Source organism: Petaurus breviceps, unplaced genomic scaffold (genome assembly GCF_028583685.1).
Source record: "Petaurus breviceps papuanus isolate PSGF00001 unplaced genomic scaffold, PetGlider_PUasm1.0 90775, whole genome shotgun sequence".
NCBI classification, from domain to species: Eukaryota; Metazoa; Chordata; class Mammalia; order Diprotodontia; family Petauridae; genus Petaurus; species Petaurus breviceps.
The window spans coordinates 3,283,984-3,303,847 of record NW_027187342.1 but is presented as its reverse complement, the minus strand read 5'-3'; the positions used below and the strand labels follow the sequence as shown (position 1 = coordinate 3,303,847).

Below are 19,864 nucleotides of genomic sequence, written 5' to 3'. Positions count from 1 at the left end.
GCACAAAGGATGGAAGGAAGTTCATTTATAGCTCAGAAAGAGACTCCAAATTGGTCCGTCTCATTGTTCACTCTGAAGTTCTTAGACCAGTAAGATCATAGAATTTAGAATTCAAAGGGAAATAAAGACTAAAAAGGGGGAAAGGGGAAAAGACAAAGGTACCATGCACAAGGGCACAATCATAATGGAGTCCAGTCCAAAGACTGTTAACTGGATGGGAAATAGAGAGATGGCTGGCCTGGAAGCCCTCTTTAAATGGCAGCTTTGGGAGGAATTCTTTGTTTTGCCTTCCAATCAGAGGATTCTGATGAGGTGTGAGTACTAAGGGTGATACAGGCTCCAAGATGATCCATTTAGAGATCACTTAATCCAACCCTCTCGTTTTAAAAATGCAAAAACTAAGGTACAGAAAGGATAAATAACTTTGCAAGCAAGGTTACATACAGAGTGGTGAAGCTGAGATTTAAACCCAGGACTTCTGATTCCAAGTTTAATATTCTTGCTACTGCACCTTCTTGTCTTTGTTGTTCAGTCATGACTAACTCTGTGACTTCATAGACTTTTTGTTGGTGTTTTCTTTTTCTTTTTCCACCTCTTTATTTTATTTTTCATTTTCCACATTCACTTTCATAAGATTTTGATTTCCAAATATTTTTTCTCCCTTCCTCTCCTCCCCTCTCCCCAAGATAGCAAGAAATCTGATACAGGCTATACATGTACAATCATAATAAGCACATTTCCACATTAGTCATGTCATGAAAGAAGAGTTAGAACAAAAGGGGAAATCCACAAGAAAGGAAAAACAAAAAAAAGGTGAAATTAGTATGCTTCGATCTTCATTTAGACTCCATAGTCCTTTCTCTGGATGTGGATAGCATTTTCCATCATGAGTCTTTTGGAACTGTCTTTGTATACAATTCGTCATTGTTGCTGAGAAGAGCCAAGTCTATCAAAGTTGATCATTGAACAATGTTGCTATTACTGTGCACAATATTCTTCTGGTTCTGCTCACTTCAATCAGCATCAGTTCATATAAGTCTTTCATGGAGTTTTCTTAGCAAATATACTGGAATGGTTTGCCTTTTCCTTTTCCCATGGGTCCTCATTTTACAGATGAGGAACTGAGGCAAATAGGGGTTAAATTACTTTCCCAGGGTCATAATGGAATCCATTAGTAAGTGTATGAGACTGGATTTGACCTCAGGCCTGGTGTTCTATCCACTATACTACCTACCTGCCCTCTGAGTGTTACTCTCCGTTCCTTTGCAATGAAAAATTTTCATTTCTTACACATTTGCTTAAAAGCTTTCTGTAGGATAACAGGGTCTGTAGGACAATATTATCTCTGACAAATCTTAGGACCGTATTGTAGACAGACTCCTGGGTTCTTAAGCACAATGCAATCAAAATCTTGGGTTTCATACCTGTGTAGATCAGGAAGTATTTCTGGAAGGGGGAGAGGGAGCACAGGCCTCTCACAGAACGTAGAGATTGAACTGAGTCTTGAAGGAAGCCAGGGAAGCCATTAGGCAGAGGTGAGGAGAGAGAGCATTCCAGGCACAGGGGACAGACATTGATAAGGCATAAAGTCAAGAGAGGGACTATTTGTGGGAAGAACCATAAGAGCATGTAGAGGAAAATAAAGAGTAAGAAGACTGGAAAGGTAGGAAGGGACTAGGTTATGATGGGCTTAAAGAGCCAAACAGAATTTTATATTTGATCCTGGAGGTACTAGGGAGATACAGAGTTTACTGAGCTGGGTGTGTGTGTGTGTGTGTGTGTGTGTGCATGTGTGTGTGTGTGTGCGTGCACTCATGATGTCATCAGATTTGTGCTTTACTAAAATCACTTTCATAGCCAGGTGAAAAAATGACAAGAGATATGAGGCAGGGAGACAAACCAGAAGGCTCTTGCACTATCCCAGATATCAGGTGATGAGAGCTTTCACCAGGGTGGCAGCTGTGTGAGCGTAGAGATGGGACGTATAGGAAAAATGTTCTGAAGAAAATAATAAGCCTTGACAAAAGACTGGATAAGTGGGTTGAATGAGAGGTTGAGGATGACACTGAGGTTGGAGCCTGAGTGACTAAGGAGGACATGCCCTGGATAGTTATGAGGAACTTAGAAAGAGGGGAGAAAACTGAGAAAACAGTATCAAAAAACCTAGAGGAGTGACTGACAGCATCAAAAACTTCAGACAGGTCAAGAAAGGAATGAGAAAAGATTTGTCAATTGAAAGATCATCATTAAAATTGGAAAGAATGATTTCAGTTGAATGATGAGGCTGGTTGCAAGGGCTTATTTATAAGAGTGAAAGGAGAGAAGAAGAGGCACTGAGTGTGAAGAGCTTTAGCTACGAAAGGGAAAAGAGATATAGGATGATAGCTAGTGGGGATGGTTGGATCAAGTGATCCAAGGGTGGAGGAGTCACGGGCATGTTTGTAGCCATCCCCTTGGCCTTTCCTGTGTGGATAGACAGGCCAAATTCCTTTGATTTCAGATCTTCCAGGAAGCTCTGCAACATTTTGGCGCTTGATAAAATCAATACAATGTTATCAACAAATAGTGGCATCAGGAGGACCTTACCATCCACAGGGGATCCCTCCTCAAACTGGACTCTACCCTGGATTTCCGCCATCACGGTGGCAAATACCTTTTGTGAACATACATCTCTTTGTTTTATGTCTCATCTAATGTTTATTGTTTAAGGGTCACTGAGTAGAGCTGTTTCTGGTAAGGACTTTATAAATGCTTATTGAAATTGATTGATTTTTGTTGTTACATCCCCTATGAGATCCTTAAGGATTTTGGTGCATAGATGGGAGAGTATAAAAGAGCCTCTGCAAGGCAGGCTCATCATTCACCAGCAATAAGCACTATGTGATATTGTAGTCTCTACATCTTTCATTTAATTTTGAGATGGTAAAGATGTGGCTCATTGTTGAATATCACTTATGAAAGCTTGCTTGTAAATATCTCATTGAGAATGATGCTCTCATTTTGCGCATAAATAGCTCCCATAAAGATTTTGTATAGATGTAAGAATAGCCATATAGGTTGATAGATATTAATGTTTCCTTGGGTCACATTTTTCTGGTTGTTAATGAGGGCCAAGGTCTGTAAAATCAGGTGGCTAGTTGGTGCAGTGGATGAATCATTGAACCTGGAATCATAAAGACCTGAATTCAAATCCATTCAGACACTTAATATAAGCTATGTAATCCTGGGTAAGTTGCTTAACTTCTGTCTACCTTGGTTACCTCAACTGTAAAATGGGGATAATAACATCACCTACCTTTCAGGGTTATTTTGAGGATCAAAGGGGTTAAGATATGTTAAGCAGAGAACCTGGAGAGAGAAATGCCACAAAAGCAGAGAGGAAAGCATTTCCAGGAGGAGAGGGTGGTCAACAGAATCATGCTACAGAGTAATCAAGAATGACTGAGAAAAGGCAGTTAGCTTGTGCAACTAAGAGATCATTGAAGACTTTGGAGAGAGCAATTTTAGTTGAGTCATGAGGTCTGATGCCAGATTTCAGAGTTTAAAAGAAAAGTAGAGTGGAGGAGGGGGAGACACCAAGTATATATGTTTTCTCATGGAGTTCAGTTGAGAAAGACAAGAGACAAAGATGTTAACTAGAGATAGAGATAAAAGAATCTAGTGATAGTTTTTTAAGGATGGGAGAAACTTGGGGATGTTTGTAGGAAGAAGGGAATGAACCTGTGGATAACAGATTGGAAGAGGGGGAAGTGTTGAGAAGTGTGGTTTGTCCTTCATTCTCCAAGAAGACCATGACATCAGGAAGATGACAACATGACTTGCAAATGAATTGTATTTGAGTGAGGGAGGCCTATGCAAAATCACCAGACTCACTTTCTCCTCTAGAGCAATCTGGGTTCAGCAGCAAGATATAGATCTGGATGACTGGAGATGGCCCAGGATGTAGTGGGAGACCTAGGCCTTTTTAAGCTAAGGTCTTTCTGAGTTCTCACACTGAGTGAGGCCATTGAGGAGGCAGTCTGGTAGAGAAGGCAGGAGGGTGTGGGACAAAACCTATATGTAGAGGAGTTGGCCTTGGTTAAGGAGAAAGTTTGCCTTAGCCATATGTACAAAAAGCACAATATAACAAGTAAGTTTTACTGCTTTTTTCTATCCCTGATCTTAATGGCTTTAAGCAGGCAAAGTGCTCTGAGTGGGGGAAAACAGTACATTTTGGTCATCTTGATCTTCCAATTAGACAATGCTTCTCTTGACAAATATTTGTTAAGCATCACCTATGCACAAAGCATTGCTTGTAGAATTACAGAATATCTGAACTGGAAAGGATCTTAAGAGATCATTTAGTCTAACTTTCTCGCTGAGGCTCAGAGAACTTAGACTACTGGCCTAAATTCACACCGCTCCTTAGCTAGAATTGGTTTTTGTTTTATTGACTCTTAAAAATAAATACACCATAAGAAAAGAAACATATTATAAACTTAAATACTAAAACTGAAGTAGAAAATAAGAAAAGAAAAAAGCATTGCCAAATGCACAGGAAAACATAAGACAGGATTCAAAATATACAGCAATAAATTTCCATTTCAAGAAAGCCTATATAGTAAATACTATGTGTTGTGTTGAGAGCTGTCCAGCTTTTCTTTGCTTCCTTGTAAGTTTTCTTTTGTTCTCTGCTGTGCAGTTTTTACTTTGGTCTCTTTTCCCCCTTCCCCCCTTCCCCAAGAAAGCTACAATTAAGCATATGTATGTGTGTATGTATACATACACACATACATATCTGCATGTGCATCTATGTACACACATCTATATATACATACATATACACACATACATGTGTTCACATACACATCCATATAGTTATATATCTATAATATATTCATATATAGACATATATGTTCATATGAATCTATGTAAGACCGTACTATACCTGTTCATCGTCTGTTTCTCTGAAGGTGGATAACATCTTCCTTCATAGGGTCAAGTCTTTTCATATTTGTTAGTTAGACTTTTAATACAACTATTCTAACTCCCTGCCTGGTGTTTTTTTCCACTAAGCCATACCATCAAACTAGCCAAAATGTTTAATATTAGTCATATTACTTGGAGTTTCTCTGTAGAAATAAATTCTAACTTTCCCTTAGATCTAGCTTGAAATCTGGCCTTCTTCAGAAGGAACAAGATAAGGGAACAAGCATGTATATAACACTGAGCTAAGCCTTTTCTTTTTTTTAAACAAATATCATCTCATTTTATCCTCACAACCCTGAGAGGTAGGTGCTATTATCATCTCATTTTACATTGGGGAAACTGAAGCAAACAGAGGTTAAGTGACTTCAAGGTCACACAAATAATCTCTGAGGCTGGATTTGAATCCATGCCCAGCACCCTATTCATTGTACTACCAGCTACCTTCTGTTTTTCTAATAATGGCTATGCTTATTGTTGTTCAGTCATTTCAGACTCTTTGTGATCCCATTTGGGGGCTTTCTTGGTAAATATACTAGAGTAGTTTGCCATTTTCTTCTTTGATTCATTTGACAGATGAGGAAACTGAGACAAACAGGGTTAAGTGACTTGCCCAGGGTCATACAGCTGTAAGTGTCTAAGACCAGATTTGAACTCAGGAAGATGATTCTTCCTGACTCCAGGCCTAGTATTCCATTCACAATGCCACAATTGCTATGATCACATATTCTGGGTCACTTTGTATCTTCAACTTGCAATCTAGTATTTCTATTTAGTCAACAAATACGTATTTGGTATACACTATATGCAAAAGCATTGTATTATATGCTTCTGGGGTTGAAAGATTTATAAGACCCATTCTTTGCTCTCAAAGGAATTTACAATCTAGGTAAAAAAATGTTAAGTCATATTTATATGAAAAGAGAAATAATCACATGAACAGGCCCTCTCATACATTGTTGGTATATCTGCACACTGCTAGTGACATTGTGTAGAGCAATGTACCAAAATGCTAATATGCAATAAAAGTCACAAAATACCATTCCTTAATTCTATTCATCAGGTGAGATAATATATGTAAAGTGCTTAGCATGGTAACTGGCACACAATATGCACTTAATAAATGCTTGTTTTCTTTCATCCCCATCCCTATTTCTAAAACACTATCACAAAACAACTCATTATAATGTGATTTATACAAAAATACTTAATAGCTGTTTTTTTGTAATAGCAAAAATTCTTAAACAACCTGTGAGAAACAATTGAAGACTAGCTGAATAAATCATAATAGCATATTAATAGAACAGAATATTATAGTACCCTTACAAACGATAAATATGAAGCACACAAGGAAATATGGAAAGACCTATAAGACTAGATGCCAAGTGGAATCGGGCAGATTCAGAACTGAATATGTAATAACTACAAGGTAGTTCGAATGACTGCTGCAATCAGAGTCAGAGAACCTGCTTACTTTCCATCCTTAAGACCTTTGAAAAGTCACTTAATTTCCAGTCCTCATTTTCTTCAGCTCTAAAATAATGGAGTCAGATCAGGTGATCTCCAAGCTCCCTTCTAACTCTAAATCAATGATCTTATTTTACACACACACACATACATGTGTAAGTGTGTATATACAGAGGAGTGCTGATAGATGCTTTTAAGTTTAATCTACATTGTCAACATCTTCTCCATCACTCTCTTGTCTAGACAAAAAAAAAACTCAATCCCTACTTTGTAACATTGCTGATTTCTGATGTAAAAATGCCCACACTGTAAATAACAATCATCATTATAGGTAGCATTTATAGAGAGCCTACTACTGTGATAAGAGCCTTACAATTACTCTCTCATTTGATCCTCACAACAACACTGGGAGGTAGGTGCTATTATTATCCTCTTTTTACAGATAAGGAAACAACTTCTTGTTGTTCAGTCATGTCCGCCTCTTTGTGACCCCATTTGGGGTTTTCTTGGCAAAGATACTGGAGTGGTTTGCCATTTCCTTCTCCAGCTCATTTTGCAGATGAAGATACTGAGGCAAACAGAGGTTAAGTGATTTGCTGAAAGGGACATAGGGATGTGAACTCATGAGTTCAATTTGACAGTTGTATAGAGAGCCCCTGTGAGTTTACTCCAACAACACATATGTATCCATGTGTGTATAATACATGTTTGTATGTACACATATATGTACACATACATATACATACACATATACAACTACATCTATGAGTCTCTATATATGTGTGTCCAGGCATATCTCTGAGACATTATAGGTTTGGTTCTAGACTACTGCAATAAACTGAATCACATGAAATTTTTGGTTTTCCAGTACATGTAAGTTATATTTACCCTATACTGTAGTCTATTAAGTATGCAATAGTATTATGTATGAAAGTACTGTATATACCTTAATTCAAAAATATTTTATTGCTAAAAAATGGTAACCATCATTTGAGCCTTCAGTGGGTTGTAATTGTCTTGCTGGTGGTGGGTCTTGCTTCAATGTTGATGGCTGCTGACTGATCAAGGTGTTATTTGTTGAAGGTTGGGGTGACCACGGCAATTTCTTACAATAAGAATGAAGTTTAACCCATTGATTAACTCTTCCTTTCATGAAATATTTCTTTGGAGCTGATGACATTTTGCCCACAGTAGAACTTTCAATTCTGGGGTTGATCCTTTCAAATCCTGATGCTGCTTTATCAACTAAGTTTATACAATAGTGTTCAACACTGTTGTCTCAGAGAATAGGGAGGCCCAAGGAGAAGGAGAGAGACAGAACAGCTGGTCAGTGGAGCAGTCAGGACATGTACAACATTTATCGATTAAGTTTGCTGTCTCTATGCAGGAGATTCATGGTTCCCCAAATCAATAACATTAACATCAGTGATCATTGATCACAGATCACCATAACAGATAGAATAATAATGAAAAAGTTTGAATTATCAAGATTTACCAAAATGTGACACAGAGACACAATATAAACACACACGGTTGGAAAAATGACAGGCCAAAAGACTTGCTGGACTCAGAGTGGCCACAAACCTTTATTTTGTAAAAAAACACAGTTATCTGCAAAGCACAATAAAGCAAAGTGAAAAAAGTATACACACACACACATACACTGTTGTTGAGCACAAATGGCTATGATAATGCCCCTTTTCCTTCTCCACTAAACTGCTCCTCTTAGGTTTTAGACTCACCAGGTTTAGTCCTTGGGAAGCCTGGTCTTCAATAAGAGGGTTAGGCTTCTTTTTCTCAGACACTTTGATATGTTACCCTCCCTGTAGTACCTCAGGGAAAATTTACCCAAAATTTATCTCTAAATTCTTCCTTGGACATATATGAGTATCTAGAATAAGGGGATTTGTTCTGTGAAGTTTGGATTTAATCAAACGGCTACACTTGGGGACCATATGTGGCCTCAAGGCCGCAGATTTCCTCCTTCTGAATACTATGCAATATAAATCAGATATGGGACCCACATGTGTGTGTGAATGCATGTATATATATGCTATATTAGACATACTCTATGTGCACATGCATATTGTGATGCTTAAAAAGTTTGAGAGAAAATTTCTGGGTAATAATTTTATTAATAATGTTAGCATATTGCCAATAAAGTGGGTCAGTGACACTCTTTAATGCCAAAGACCAGTTCGAAGAGTGGGTGTTCTTGAGGGTGGCAATCAACTCTGATTGGTTAACAATTAATGAAGGGATTGGGGAGAAATGTAACTTTGATGATGTCATTTACTTCTAGATTGCTCAGCCTTAGGTAATCAAAGAATTTATCCCCATCCAAACCTGTGTAGAGCACAATGGGTTTCCCTACCTGGGTGGGGAAAGCTGATGGTACTGGGGATGGCAAGGGGAAGGAACAGGGATTCAATAAGTCAAGTCATCCAGCTAGAGGATGGAGCAAGGATGCAGATCATTTTACACAGGAACCAAAAACTGGCATGATGATGAAAATGTTGAGACAGGAAGAGAGGTCAGGAGTCAGGTAAATCAAGTCCAATTGAGCTGAGCTTTCACTGAATGACAGTTTTGCTGTACCCAGCATGTTTTCAAAATTCTCACTTATTGCATTCCTCCTAAAATATTTTCTGTTTTTGAAAGGAGGCAATGCTGCCAAACTCCAGGACCTAAAAGTATAAACTTCATTATTCTTCTATGAATTATTCTTTCATCCAGTCCTTTACTAGGAGGGAGGGAGGGAAGGAAGAGAGGGAGGGAGGGATGGAGGAAGGAAGGAAGGAAGGAAGGAAGGAAGGAAGGGAAGAAACAAGGACTTGTTAAATATTTACTATGTGCCAGACCCTCTCATTTGATCCTAACAATGCTAGGAGGCAGGTGCTAATATTATCTCCATTTTACAGTTGAGGAAAGTGAAGCAGACAGAGGTTAAATTATTTGCCCAGGGTAACATGGCTAGTAAGTGTCAGAGGTCAAATTTGAACTCAGGTCTTCCTGATGATTCCAGGCTGACACTCCACCACCTAGCTGCTTAAAATCTGAAGGCAGATTGGTATAGTGGGAAGAACAATGGATATGAAATTAGAAGGCCTGGGTGTGAATCATGGTTCTGTCAATTAATACCTGTGTGTGCACAGACAAACTATTTCCCCTCTCTGGGCCTCAGTTTTCTCACCTGCAAAAAAAGAGTGTTAGACCACATAAGCCTAAGGTCCCTTCTAGCTCTAAATTCCACTGGGAAAGAACAAGGCCCAGTAACAATCTCCAATTCCAGTTAGCCAATCCCACAAAAACTATCTCAGCCAATTCCTATTTTTATGAAAACATCTTGGTTGAACCATACTAATTTGATTCCTGGGGGACTGTCTCAGTAGGTGCCAATAGCTCCATTATCAGATAAAAATGAAGTGTTGGTTGGTTTTGATTAAAAAAAAAAAAAGATTTATCCTTAAGTTTGAATCCTATTAGACCTGTCAGAGATGCCTTCTCTTCTTCACCACTAACATCCCTCCCCTCCCCCGCCCCATGGCCATTCATTCATAGAATGTGCCCAAGTCATTTTTATACAGACCAAATTAGGTTAAAACACTCTTCGTAGGCAGCTCTGGAGAGGGAAAAAATGTCATCAATGGGCAATCAGTAGTCTGAAAGGCAAGAGGTGGGGAAAGGAAACAGAATACGATTATCTCCATGAGCTGAGTGGATAATTAGCACTTTGCTATTTAAATGTATCACATGTAGTTGTTCAGTGGTTTTCAATCATGTCTGATTCTTTAAGACCCTATTTAGGATTTTCTTAGCAAAGACTGGAGTAATTTGCCATTTCCTTCTTCAGTTCAGTTGACGGACAAGGAAACTGAGGCAAACAGGGTTAAGCCAGATATGAACTCAGGAAAATGAGTCTTCCTGAATCCAGGCCCAGCACTCCAACCTCATGCCTCACTAAGTGCAGTTTACTTAGCCCATAAAGCCAAGATGGAAGGCAAGGTATGGAATACAGGATAGGAAATTTCATTCTGTAATTTTATTCGTTTAGGGAACTCTCAGATTAGGAAATTTCCTTTAACAATCCCTGTAGGAGTTGCCTCTGCCTTGCTTTGGGCAATGACTTGCCAGGAATCACAGTATTCTTTGGTGGTGGGATTTGAACTAGGGGCTTTGCTTGGCACCAAGGCTAGCTCTGGCAGCATGGTATAGTGGATGGGCATATGATAAGAGAATGATTCCTTCTCCCTGAACCACTACTCTCAGCCACTGCCAAGCCCCTTATGGTAGCTTATGGTACAGATGCCTTAGTTCTACGGATCACAGGATTTAAATGCCTTAAGCGACCCTGGTGAATGAACATTTGGTCTAACATTGAGGCTCCTAGGTGAACTGTCCCCGAACAAGGTCACACAGATTGTAAGTAGGTGAGTCAGTGTGTGACTCCAAATTAATTTTATTTCTTACTCCACCAAACTGCTTCTCCCTTTCCACATCCTTTTAACTGTTTTACTTCTGCCAATTAGCTCCCCAGTGGAATTGTAAATTGCTCCTTGGGGCAGAGGCTGTGTCCTCTTCTCTGGCATCCTCAGCACTGCCTAGTTAAAAAAGATATAGGAGGTGCCCCATTTGCAGATGAGAGTGCGAACTTAGGCTCCACATATTATCTTGACTCTTAGTGGTTTCGTGACCTTGGTCGTGTCCCATCTCTTTATTTATAAAACGAGAGTACTGGGCTACAGGAACTCCAGAGGCTTTTCTGGCACTTACAATCCTATGTGATCCTGGCATTATAGGCCCTGAAGGGGTTCCTTTGGAGGGAGAAGCCTCCCAGCATCCACATTAGGCCTGCAAACTACAACTCCCAGCTCATCTTTGCCAGCAGGTTGGACCGCAATTAACATGGCTTCATTGGGTAGAATTACTCAGCCAGCAGAGAGTTTATTTACATATCTATGTCCGCCGAATATCCTTAACTATCCCTTCCAATTTTACAGAGCTGTCCTGCCTTCTCCTCGCTTTTCATTCCCCACCCCCTCCTTGCCCTTTTCCTATCCTCGCTTCTCCAGCTCTCTGGGAGTTGTAGTCCCTCGGTGCAATCCGGCCCCCCCCCCCCCCCAAACTTAACCGCACTGAACTCCTTTCCCAGGATGCCACGCGAGGGAGTGGAAAGGTTCAGGCTTTGGGGTTTGTTGTGGGGGTTTTTTTTTGTCTTTTTTTAAAAGAGAGAATTTTAAAAAGAAAATTAAAACTTCAACCTCTCCCCAGCCGCCAGTTTCTCCTGCACGCAATCTTCCAACCACTTGCTTGGGCTACTCCCCAGGTACTGCAACTCCTCCTCCCTCCCTCCTTCCATCTGTGCTCCAGGTCGGGAAATGATGAGAATTTGGAGATGCAATGCTCCACCCCTAACCCCAGCCCCGCCCCGCCCGCTCGCCCTCAATGGAAAGACACTTCCTGTGACAGTTCATTTCCTGGTTGGATGGATGGAGCCGAAGAGGGTGTGTGGGGCGGCTGGGGGGAGGGGTAGAGAGGGGGGTCAATCTCCGATGGTCTCTCCAGCGATCAGCTGAAGCCTCATGCAATCCTCGCCTCTCCCGGGTTGCCTTGCAACAGAGTTGCAGTCTGGGATCCGGCGGCGGTGACAATGTTGCTGAATTGGTAGCCAGGAGCCTGCAGCCCGGAGCTGTACAAAGTGGGTAAAACTGCCTGAATGCTCGCTGGTTGGGTGTGGGGAGGGGGCGATGTGCCCCGGGTTGGGGGAGGGGGCGGCCAGCTGCTGTTTTATTAGCTGCTGGGAGACCGGCAACCTTGCCCTCCCTGCCTTGCCTGCCTCCCTCCCTGCCTGCGGAAAATACAGACTCAGGATATGCCTGGCTCCCGCGGTTGGGGAGGCGGTTTCTGTGGCTGTCACTTGATGAGGGGTGGGGGGGAGTGGGAGGGAGGGTGACCCGGTGTTTTTCCTCACTATGTAAGGGCAGGTAGCATCTTCCGTGTGTGTGTTTGTATGTGTGTGTTCGTGTGTTCCTCTAGAGAAAGGCAGACGATTTATTATAATTATAATAATAAGAATCATTATTATTTAGTAACCGACTCATCTTCTCTTTCTGCCATCACAGGTCTAAACTTTAAAAAATCGCTTTCCAGAAGAGGAAGAGAAAATTGCACTACTTAGAAGCATACATATATTATATGCATATATATATATATATATAAATATATACACATCCTTCCTTCCTCCCCCATGAGTGGATTTTTCTTGTTATCTGAATAGAGATCCTAGAGAAAATCTTGGGACTTCTTGCTTTTCATAATTAAAAGAAAGAGAAGAAAAAAGCAGCCAGGAACCATTTCATCTGCCGCTAGGTTGCTGCCTCTTTTTGCAAGATGAAGAAGTTTTTTGACTCCCGCCGGGAGCAAGGAGGCTCCGGCCCGGGGTCTGGCTCCAGCGGAGGAGGGGGGAGCACCTCGGGCCCAGGGAGTGGGTACATCGGCCGCGTCTTCGGCATTGGGAGACATCAGGTCACTGTGGATGAGGTATTGGCCGAAGGTAAGAGAGAAATGGCTGTGTGCTTTCGAACAATTCTCTTCCCATGCTTAAATTTTCTGGATTTTCAGTTTATGTGAAGATTCAGGCCTTTTGAATCTCCTCCCTCGTCCCCTCCCCATTTTCCTTGTCCCCAGATTCATTGTCCTTGAGTGATTTAAAACTGAGATATGAAAATGACAGGTACCATTTTCACGGACCTTTATTATATACATATATGTTTTTTAAATATGAAAGGAGCTATATTCCACCCTACCCTTCAGTGCTGCCTTTTGGATCAAACGAACTACTGTATGGGAAAGCCCTGGAAAAAGTACTAAGTGCCATAAAAAATAGATGGGGGTGGTGGTTGTTATTCCTTTACCAAGGATTTGCAGTTTGGTTATGGGGGAGATTTGAGGAAGAGATGGAAGGGGCGAGGAGAGAGACTTTCCTCCCGTCTTTCCTTTGCTATCAGTAAATAATCAGAAAGAAGAGAGGCTTTTCGGAGGAAAGGGACTCTGTTTGCCCAGATGCACAGAGCCTAGCGCCAAGGCTCTTGGTAGAATGAGCCAGCTTTGCGCCCCAGCTCAGCTGGAAGCAGGTCCTCAGAGTATAGCAGAGGTAGCAGACATGATTTGAAATGAGTGTTTCTCAGTTCTGACATGGAGGCCTTTTCTTCTGTTTGTTTGGGTTTGTTTTTCCTTTTTTTTCTTTGCTTTTTATCTAAGTGGAGAAATGCTTGAAATGCTTATAAAGGAAAGGCTTTCTCCCTTTCATTCCCACTGCCTTGAAGAGTATTGTCCCACCCAGAAGTATATACATATCTGGCACATATATGATATTTATACTGCTACTTGAATATATGTGTGGTATATGTGTGCATCATATATGTTATATATGTAATGTTTATATGGTTACTCCTTTTCCCCTTTCTCCCCCACCCCCCACTTCAGGGATAACTTTGTATGTCTGTTTTGGTAACCTTATCCTCGACCTTCATAATTATGCCAGACTCATTATATTTTTCACAGTCCATTGCATGCCCAGCATGTCTTTATTTTTAATAAAAGCAGAAATTTCCTTGGCGTGAAGCTTTTCAAACTAATTGGATGGAGCCAGCCTGCTGAAGGCAATGCTACAGATTGTAATGGGGATGGGGAGAGGGAGCAGGCCTGTATTTCTGCAATAAGCAGTTTGGGGCCATCCAAACTCTGAGGACAGGACCCCTGAGAAAGGGAAACCAAAGGAACTGGGGAGAAGAAAGCGGGAGAATTCCCTTTAAAAGGCTCTCTGTTATGAAAAAAACCAAGGTTTAAGCAAGCCCTGGGTCCTGACCTGGGGCCTCTGAAATGCTGGTCATGGTGAGTGCTTACAGGCAGGGTGCTGACTGGGTGGTGGGAGGAGGAAGGAGCTGTGTTTGTCTCTGAGCTTGTATAATCACTGGATTCAGCTAGGGCCCAGTTCTTTGCCAGGGGGATTGAAGCCTCTAACCTCCTCCCCACCTCTTTCCCGTAAAAAAAAATAAAGGAAAAATTCCCTTTTTTTCTTTTTGAAATTTGTTCTTATTCAAGGCACTGTCTCTGAATTTCTGTATTAAGGGCTTTGGGGTAGATTGGGAGACTCCCCACCTCAGAGTCTGATCTTTCACTTTCATCCCTGTACCAGAGTCCTTGACTGCAGCAGAGAGGTGAAGTATTATTTTACCCCATGGGGAAATAAGGGGAAATGGATCTGTTACCCTCTTGCTCAACTTGATCCCAGTGGTCTCTCTGCTGGCCTGAGATCCCTGGAGAAGACCTTGTTTACCTAAGGTCTGTCACCCATTCTGCCTGGGAGGGGATTTTGTTCAGAGCAAAGGGGTGGGCAGGTGAGAAGGCATCTGGATCCTTTCACTACCTGGCTTTAGGGACTGTTGCCAGAATTGCTTTTTTTTTTCCTGAAAGCCATTGATGAGAAGTGCTTTGTCACATCATCATAACCATACCCATGACATATGGTACCTGGGAAGGGCTTTGCAGCCATTGTGGATTTGGGATCCCAAGGAAATAGGATTAAGTCTGTTTCACCAGCAGGAGAAACAATGGCTTAGCTAGGGGAAGACCTTGTTCTGGTCTTTTCACATCTGGTTATAGAGGCTAGATCTGAAGCTTTGGGCCTGTCTCTTCCCTAGTCTCTCATTGATCCTGAGTCAGAGACTCCAGGGAGTAGGGAGGAGCCAATATACAAGGCATTTATAGAGCTTATGTTGAATGAGCTCTGTGCAATGAGTTAAGAACTATGCCTTCAGGGAGTTTACAGTCATGGGAAAGGACATAGAAAAAATTGAAAAACAAAACAAGGCCACATATATTTGTATGTATGTATACATTTATTTCACCCTTCTCGTTTGCAGATGAAGGAATGGAGGAACTTCCATTTAATAATTTAAGTCCTTAACTATAAGAAGGGGAGGCTGAGGCTTTGCAAGTTCTTAAGGATAGAGTGCCAGCCTTAGATTCAGAAGACCTGGGTTAGAATCCTATCTTTGAGACTTTTGAGGCCTCAGTTTCCTCCTTTGTATTGGGTATAATAATACCGGCCTTAAATATCTTACAGGATTTTTGAGGAGAAGGTTTTTAGTGAACCATAATGAATTATGTGAATGTGATTTTCTTATTCTGTGACCAGCCCAAGGTTTTACTACTAGGTTGTTGGGGCTAGAACTTGAACTGGGATCTCCTCACTCCAAGTCTGGTGCTCTTTTAACTTGTACCAAGATAAGCCCTTGGCTCTGTGGAAGACTTCATTGAAGAAGCAGGATATGACTGAGACGTTAAAGGATAAAATTCACCTTTATTTTTGTATCCACAGCAATCTATTCTTTTATCTAATTTTGTATCCCCAGTATCTAGCAGAACACCTCAGTTAAATGCTTTGTTAATTGATTGGGGAGGATTCAGACAAGTGGAGAATGGGTAAGGGCACAGTAGTGTGAGTAATGGTGAGGAAGCAGAAATGTTCATGCATGATCTGTTTGGGGAAAAGTTAAGTAAACCATTTTGTTTGAAACAGCCCCTTCCCCAGATTGCCCACCAAAGGTTAGGTAAAGAGCTGTGTGGCCAACTCTTCCTGGAAGTCTTACCTTTCGGGCCTTGACCAACCAACTTATAGTTTTTTGGCTGCTACTACTTACTGTCCTAAACTCCTTTTCTCCATATCAAATCTAGGTGCCTATATGTCCATGTCTTCCAGCCAGGGTTTCCTAATGACCATGAAAAGCCTAGACTGTATACCAGTCATTCAGTCAGCAGGCATTTATTAAGCTCCTACTGTGTGTATGCCAGGCCCTGGGGATACGCATATAATGAGAGCTTACATTCTCTAGTGGGGCACCACATCAGAAAGTAGCATGTTGGGAGAACCTCGGTGCAGGCCCATCTCTCACCCTATAAATACCGTGTCCCCTCTCATGTGGGCTTCTGTTTGTGGCCTGTAGAAAAAGCTCAAAGTGGCCTCAGAACCTGAAACTGTAATAGGAGCTCCGCTTCCGAGAAGGGGCTGATTCAAACAGGAAAGACCCCACACTTTCATGCTCCTGTTCTTCAGATGGGCTCATCCCCCTTAAGTTTTACAGGGTAGCAAGTACTTGGGAGTTCTCTTTGTACAAGGAGGCTGTCAGAAAAGGTTTCTTGACTCCCCATTTGAATAGCCTCTATCTCTGAACCTAGGGGTGGTCCTCACTCTCACCTGTGTTGTTGCTGAAGGAACTTAGGCAGGTCAGCCTGCCCGAGGGTAATGGGCAAAGCTGTGATGGTGGGGAAAGGTCTGGCTTGGTTTTCTAGAACCAGAACAAGGAAGATGGAAGCAAACAGTGAGTTTTAAGGCCAAGAAAGAACTTAGAGTCACAAGTAATAATAACCTTGGGCTTTCCTTCAGTTAACCCCTCTCTTACAGGGAATGGAAAAGCAGACCTTGAGGACCAGCAGTCTCCTCGTATTCTAGATGGAGGAATGGAAGCATAGAGCTGTGAAGGGACTCAGCTTCACATCTCAGTGTTGCTGCTTTATTACCTGTAGAGACTTGGACGGCCTATTTCCCTTCTTTGAGCTTTGTTTTCTTCATTTGTAAAATGTGGGGACTAGACAGAGGTGCTTTCTGAAGTTTCTTCCATCTCTGAGTCCTAGGGCCCCATTAGAATCTTTTGTTTCCTTCCGGCCTCAGTTCAAACCACCTCTTATGTGAAAGCCTTGCCCAATTTCTCCCCAACCTCCAACTTCTAATGTCTCACCCCACTCCTTACATTTATTTTGTATATAGTTATATGTATACATGTTGCCCTTTCTGATAGAACATAACCTCCCTGAGGGTAGAGACTTTCATTTTTGTCTTTCTGTCTCTAGCACCTAGTGCATAATAGGCTGCCAGACCCACAGAGAGGATGAGGGATAGTATTAGACCTCTAATCTCATTAGTATAGGGAATTCTGAGGGAGGAAACTCCTCTACCAATTCAGAGAGACACTTGGTCTACAATTTAAGCTACCTAGATGGGTGCCTGTGGCATTAATAGGTTGATTTGACCTTACCCAGAGCCACACAGACTGTATGTGTCAAAGGGCAGCACAAGGTCTTACTTATTCCAAGGCAGGCTTTCTGTCTTTTCTGCTACATAATAGTCTCTTAATAAATGTTTGTTGATGGATGGATCTTTCTGAGTTCCATAATCCTGTACCTGTTAGACCAGGTTGTCTCTCTAAATAGCCCTGGATCAGAGTTTTAAATCTAGGTAAATTAATCTTTCTTTCAAGAATGACCCTTAAAAAAGAAATCAAACACTAAGTCCTAATGGTCACTGATAGTTTTCAGGCATCATCTAATTCTGGTCAGGTTAGTTACAGATCTCTATGTGTGGGTGCATAGGTGTGGGATTTCATATGGATACACCACCAATGCATATTTCCCTTTCTCATCCCATGCAAATTTTGTGTATTTCCATGAATCCTCCATGGAAGATCCATATAACCTACTGTATGAAAATTTAAAAAAAAATCTCGGTGATACTACTGTGGCAATAGAACTGAATTGAACAAAAATGTGTTATCATTTTGGATACACAACTTCCTTAGCTACTTAGTAAGCTCATACATGTCTTCACTGATACCTTTTATTCTACTTCTTGGAGGAAGATAAGATTTGGTAACTTGTAACCATCATGTATTTTTCCATTTCCTTTGGGATTTTTTGATCTGTACACCTAATGTAGTTTCATAAAGATTTTCCTAGAGATGAGAAAGTGGGCATACACAGCAAGATATCTTCTTGGTCACTGATTTTTCCATGGGAATCTCCCCCTCTTGAAAACATTGTAAACAAATTCCTTTGCCCCTTTAAAATTGTAATCCTCCAAAATGGATTTTCCTGTTTGCATTTGGTAAGATTCATGTAATTGTTCTTCCTAATTTCTTCCTATTAAATGCCTCTGAAAACTCATCAGTCTGAGAACAGCAGACTATCTGCCCTGTTTTTCATTGGCTTTTTGTTGTCCTTGTTTCATCCAGAAGTACTATTCTTAACTAGATTTTATGCCATACTCCTTGTATCACTTATTTTCTTTGCCACGTTGATTATTTTTTCTGTTTTGTGAGGAAAATGCTGTATGTACCCATGAACTCTAAACTAATGTTACTCTTGTCTTGTCATCTCACTTCAGTTGGAAAGGAGATTGTATGTGTGTGCTGGCTGAGGAAGTTTCTGGGTTATTTTAACCTTTTTAGCATGGTAACTGTTTTGCAATAGTTAACTTCTCTAAAAAATGGCATGGTAACAGAGATAAAGGAGTTGACATAGATGAGATTTCCAAGGTAACTTCCACCTCTTGATTTATGATCAGTATTTTTTTTTTTTACCATTTAGGATTTTTAAAAGTTGACTTTGTATTTAAGCAGATTGGCTTGGAGTTCCTGTAATTGCATTCAGTGTTGTCTTTATCTTTCTAATTTTGAATTTTCTCCAATCATTTGGTCACTTTGTACATAACTTATTCTGAAATGACTGCTACACTGATGATAGTGGTTTCCAACTTGTCTATATATGTACATATATATAGTCAGTTTCAATTTTTAGTGAAAATTTAATTTTTATTGTGAAAATTTAATTAAATGAAAATAAATTTTTATCTGAAAATCCAATTGAAAAGTTAATATCATTAAGTGCTTATTGTGTCTAGTATGTTATTTCCAGCATAGTTTTGTTTCTTTTTCCTGTATCCACATTTCATTGGAGTCACCAAATATCAGAAATTCATTGACTGAGTTTGGAGGGTCTTCTAAAAATTTTTTATAAGATTTCTTGATTTTTCTTAATCCTTTAGAAAGGATAGCCACATAAACTACAATGCCCTTCGTACTATTCATCTGACGTTCATTGTGGACATTTTGATATAAGGTGATCGTCATATGAGGTGGGTTTGAGTTTGGTTTTTTTTTGCCATTATGTGTATGATGAATGCAACTCCTTTATTTGTCTCTCCTACAAGACTGTTTTTATTTGTTGTTTCACATTTGGCTTCACTTTATGCAGTTTCTTTATAATTTTTGGTTTCATTTTTAGTGCGAATGCCAACATGTCAACCTTTTATCATTGGACAAAAATTACACGTTGAGAGGATATACATTTAAGTGAGTGTTGGTTATGTTATTGTTCTAAGACTTTTGTGATTTTTAATACCACTTTTTTCTGCTACCATCACGCAGATATGTAAAGGAGTTGTGAGGTCTGTGGACTATTTTGTAATTTTGTCTGTTCCCTGGGTTGCCATGCCCCGGCCCCCCCCCCCTTACAGTCTTGCTTCCAGATCGGAAGCAAGACTGTAGTTAAAGGTGACATTGTTGAGAGCGGGTGTCTTCATATAATTATGGTCTAG

The 19,864-nt window shown here is 40.7% G+C and overlaps 1 protein-coding gene across 8 annotated transcripts in view; it reads left to right on the top strand.

The window, feature by feature from the left end:
• Window positions 1–11,896: 11,896 nt before the first annotated feature.
• The window catches only part of AAK1 (AP2 associated kinase 1), a 271,657-nt gene continuing 263,689 nt past the window's right edge, over window positions 11,897–19,864 (top strand). For all 8 annotated transcript variants that reach the window (XM_069068900.1, XM_069068899.1, XM_069068898.1 and 5 more), the window contains exons 1-2: window positions 11,897–12,130; window positions 12,555–12,985. In XM_069068900.1, coding sequence (XP_068925001.1) covers window positions 12,823–12,985 — 163 coding nt within the window. In that variant the 5' untranslated portion in view covers window positions 11,897–12,130; window positions 12,555–12,822. The remainder of the gene's footprint in view (window positions 12,131–12,554; window positions 12,986–19,864) is intronic.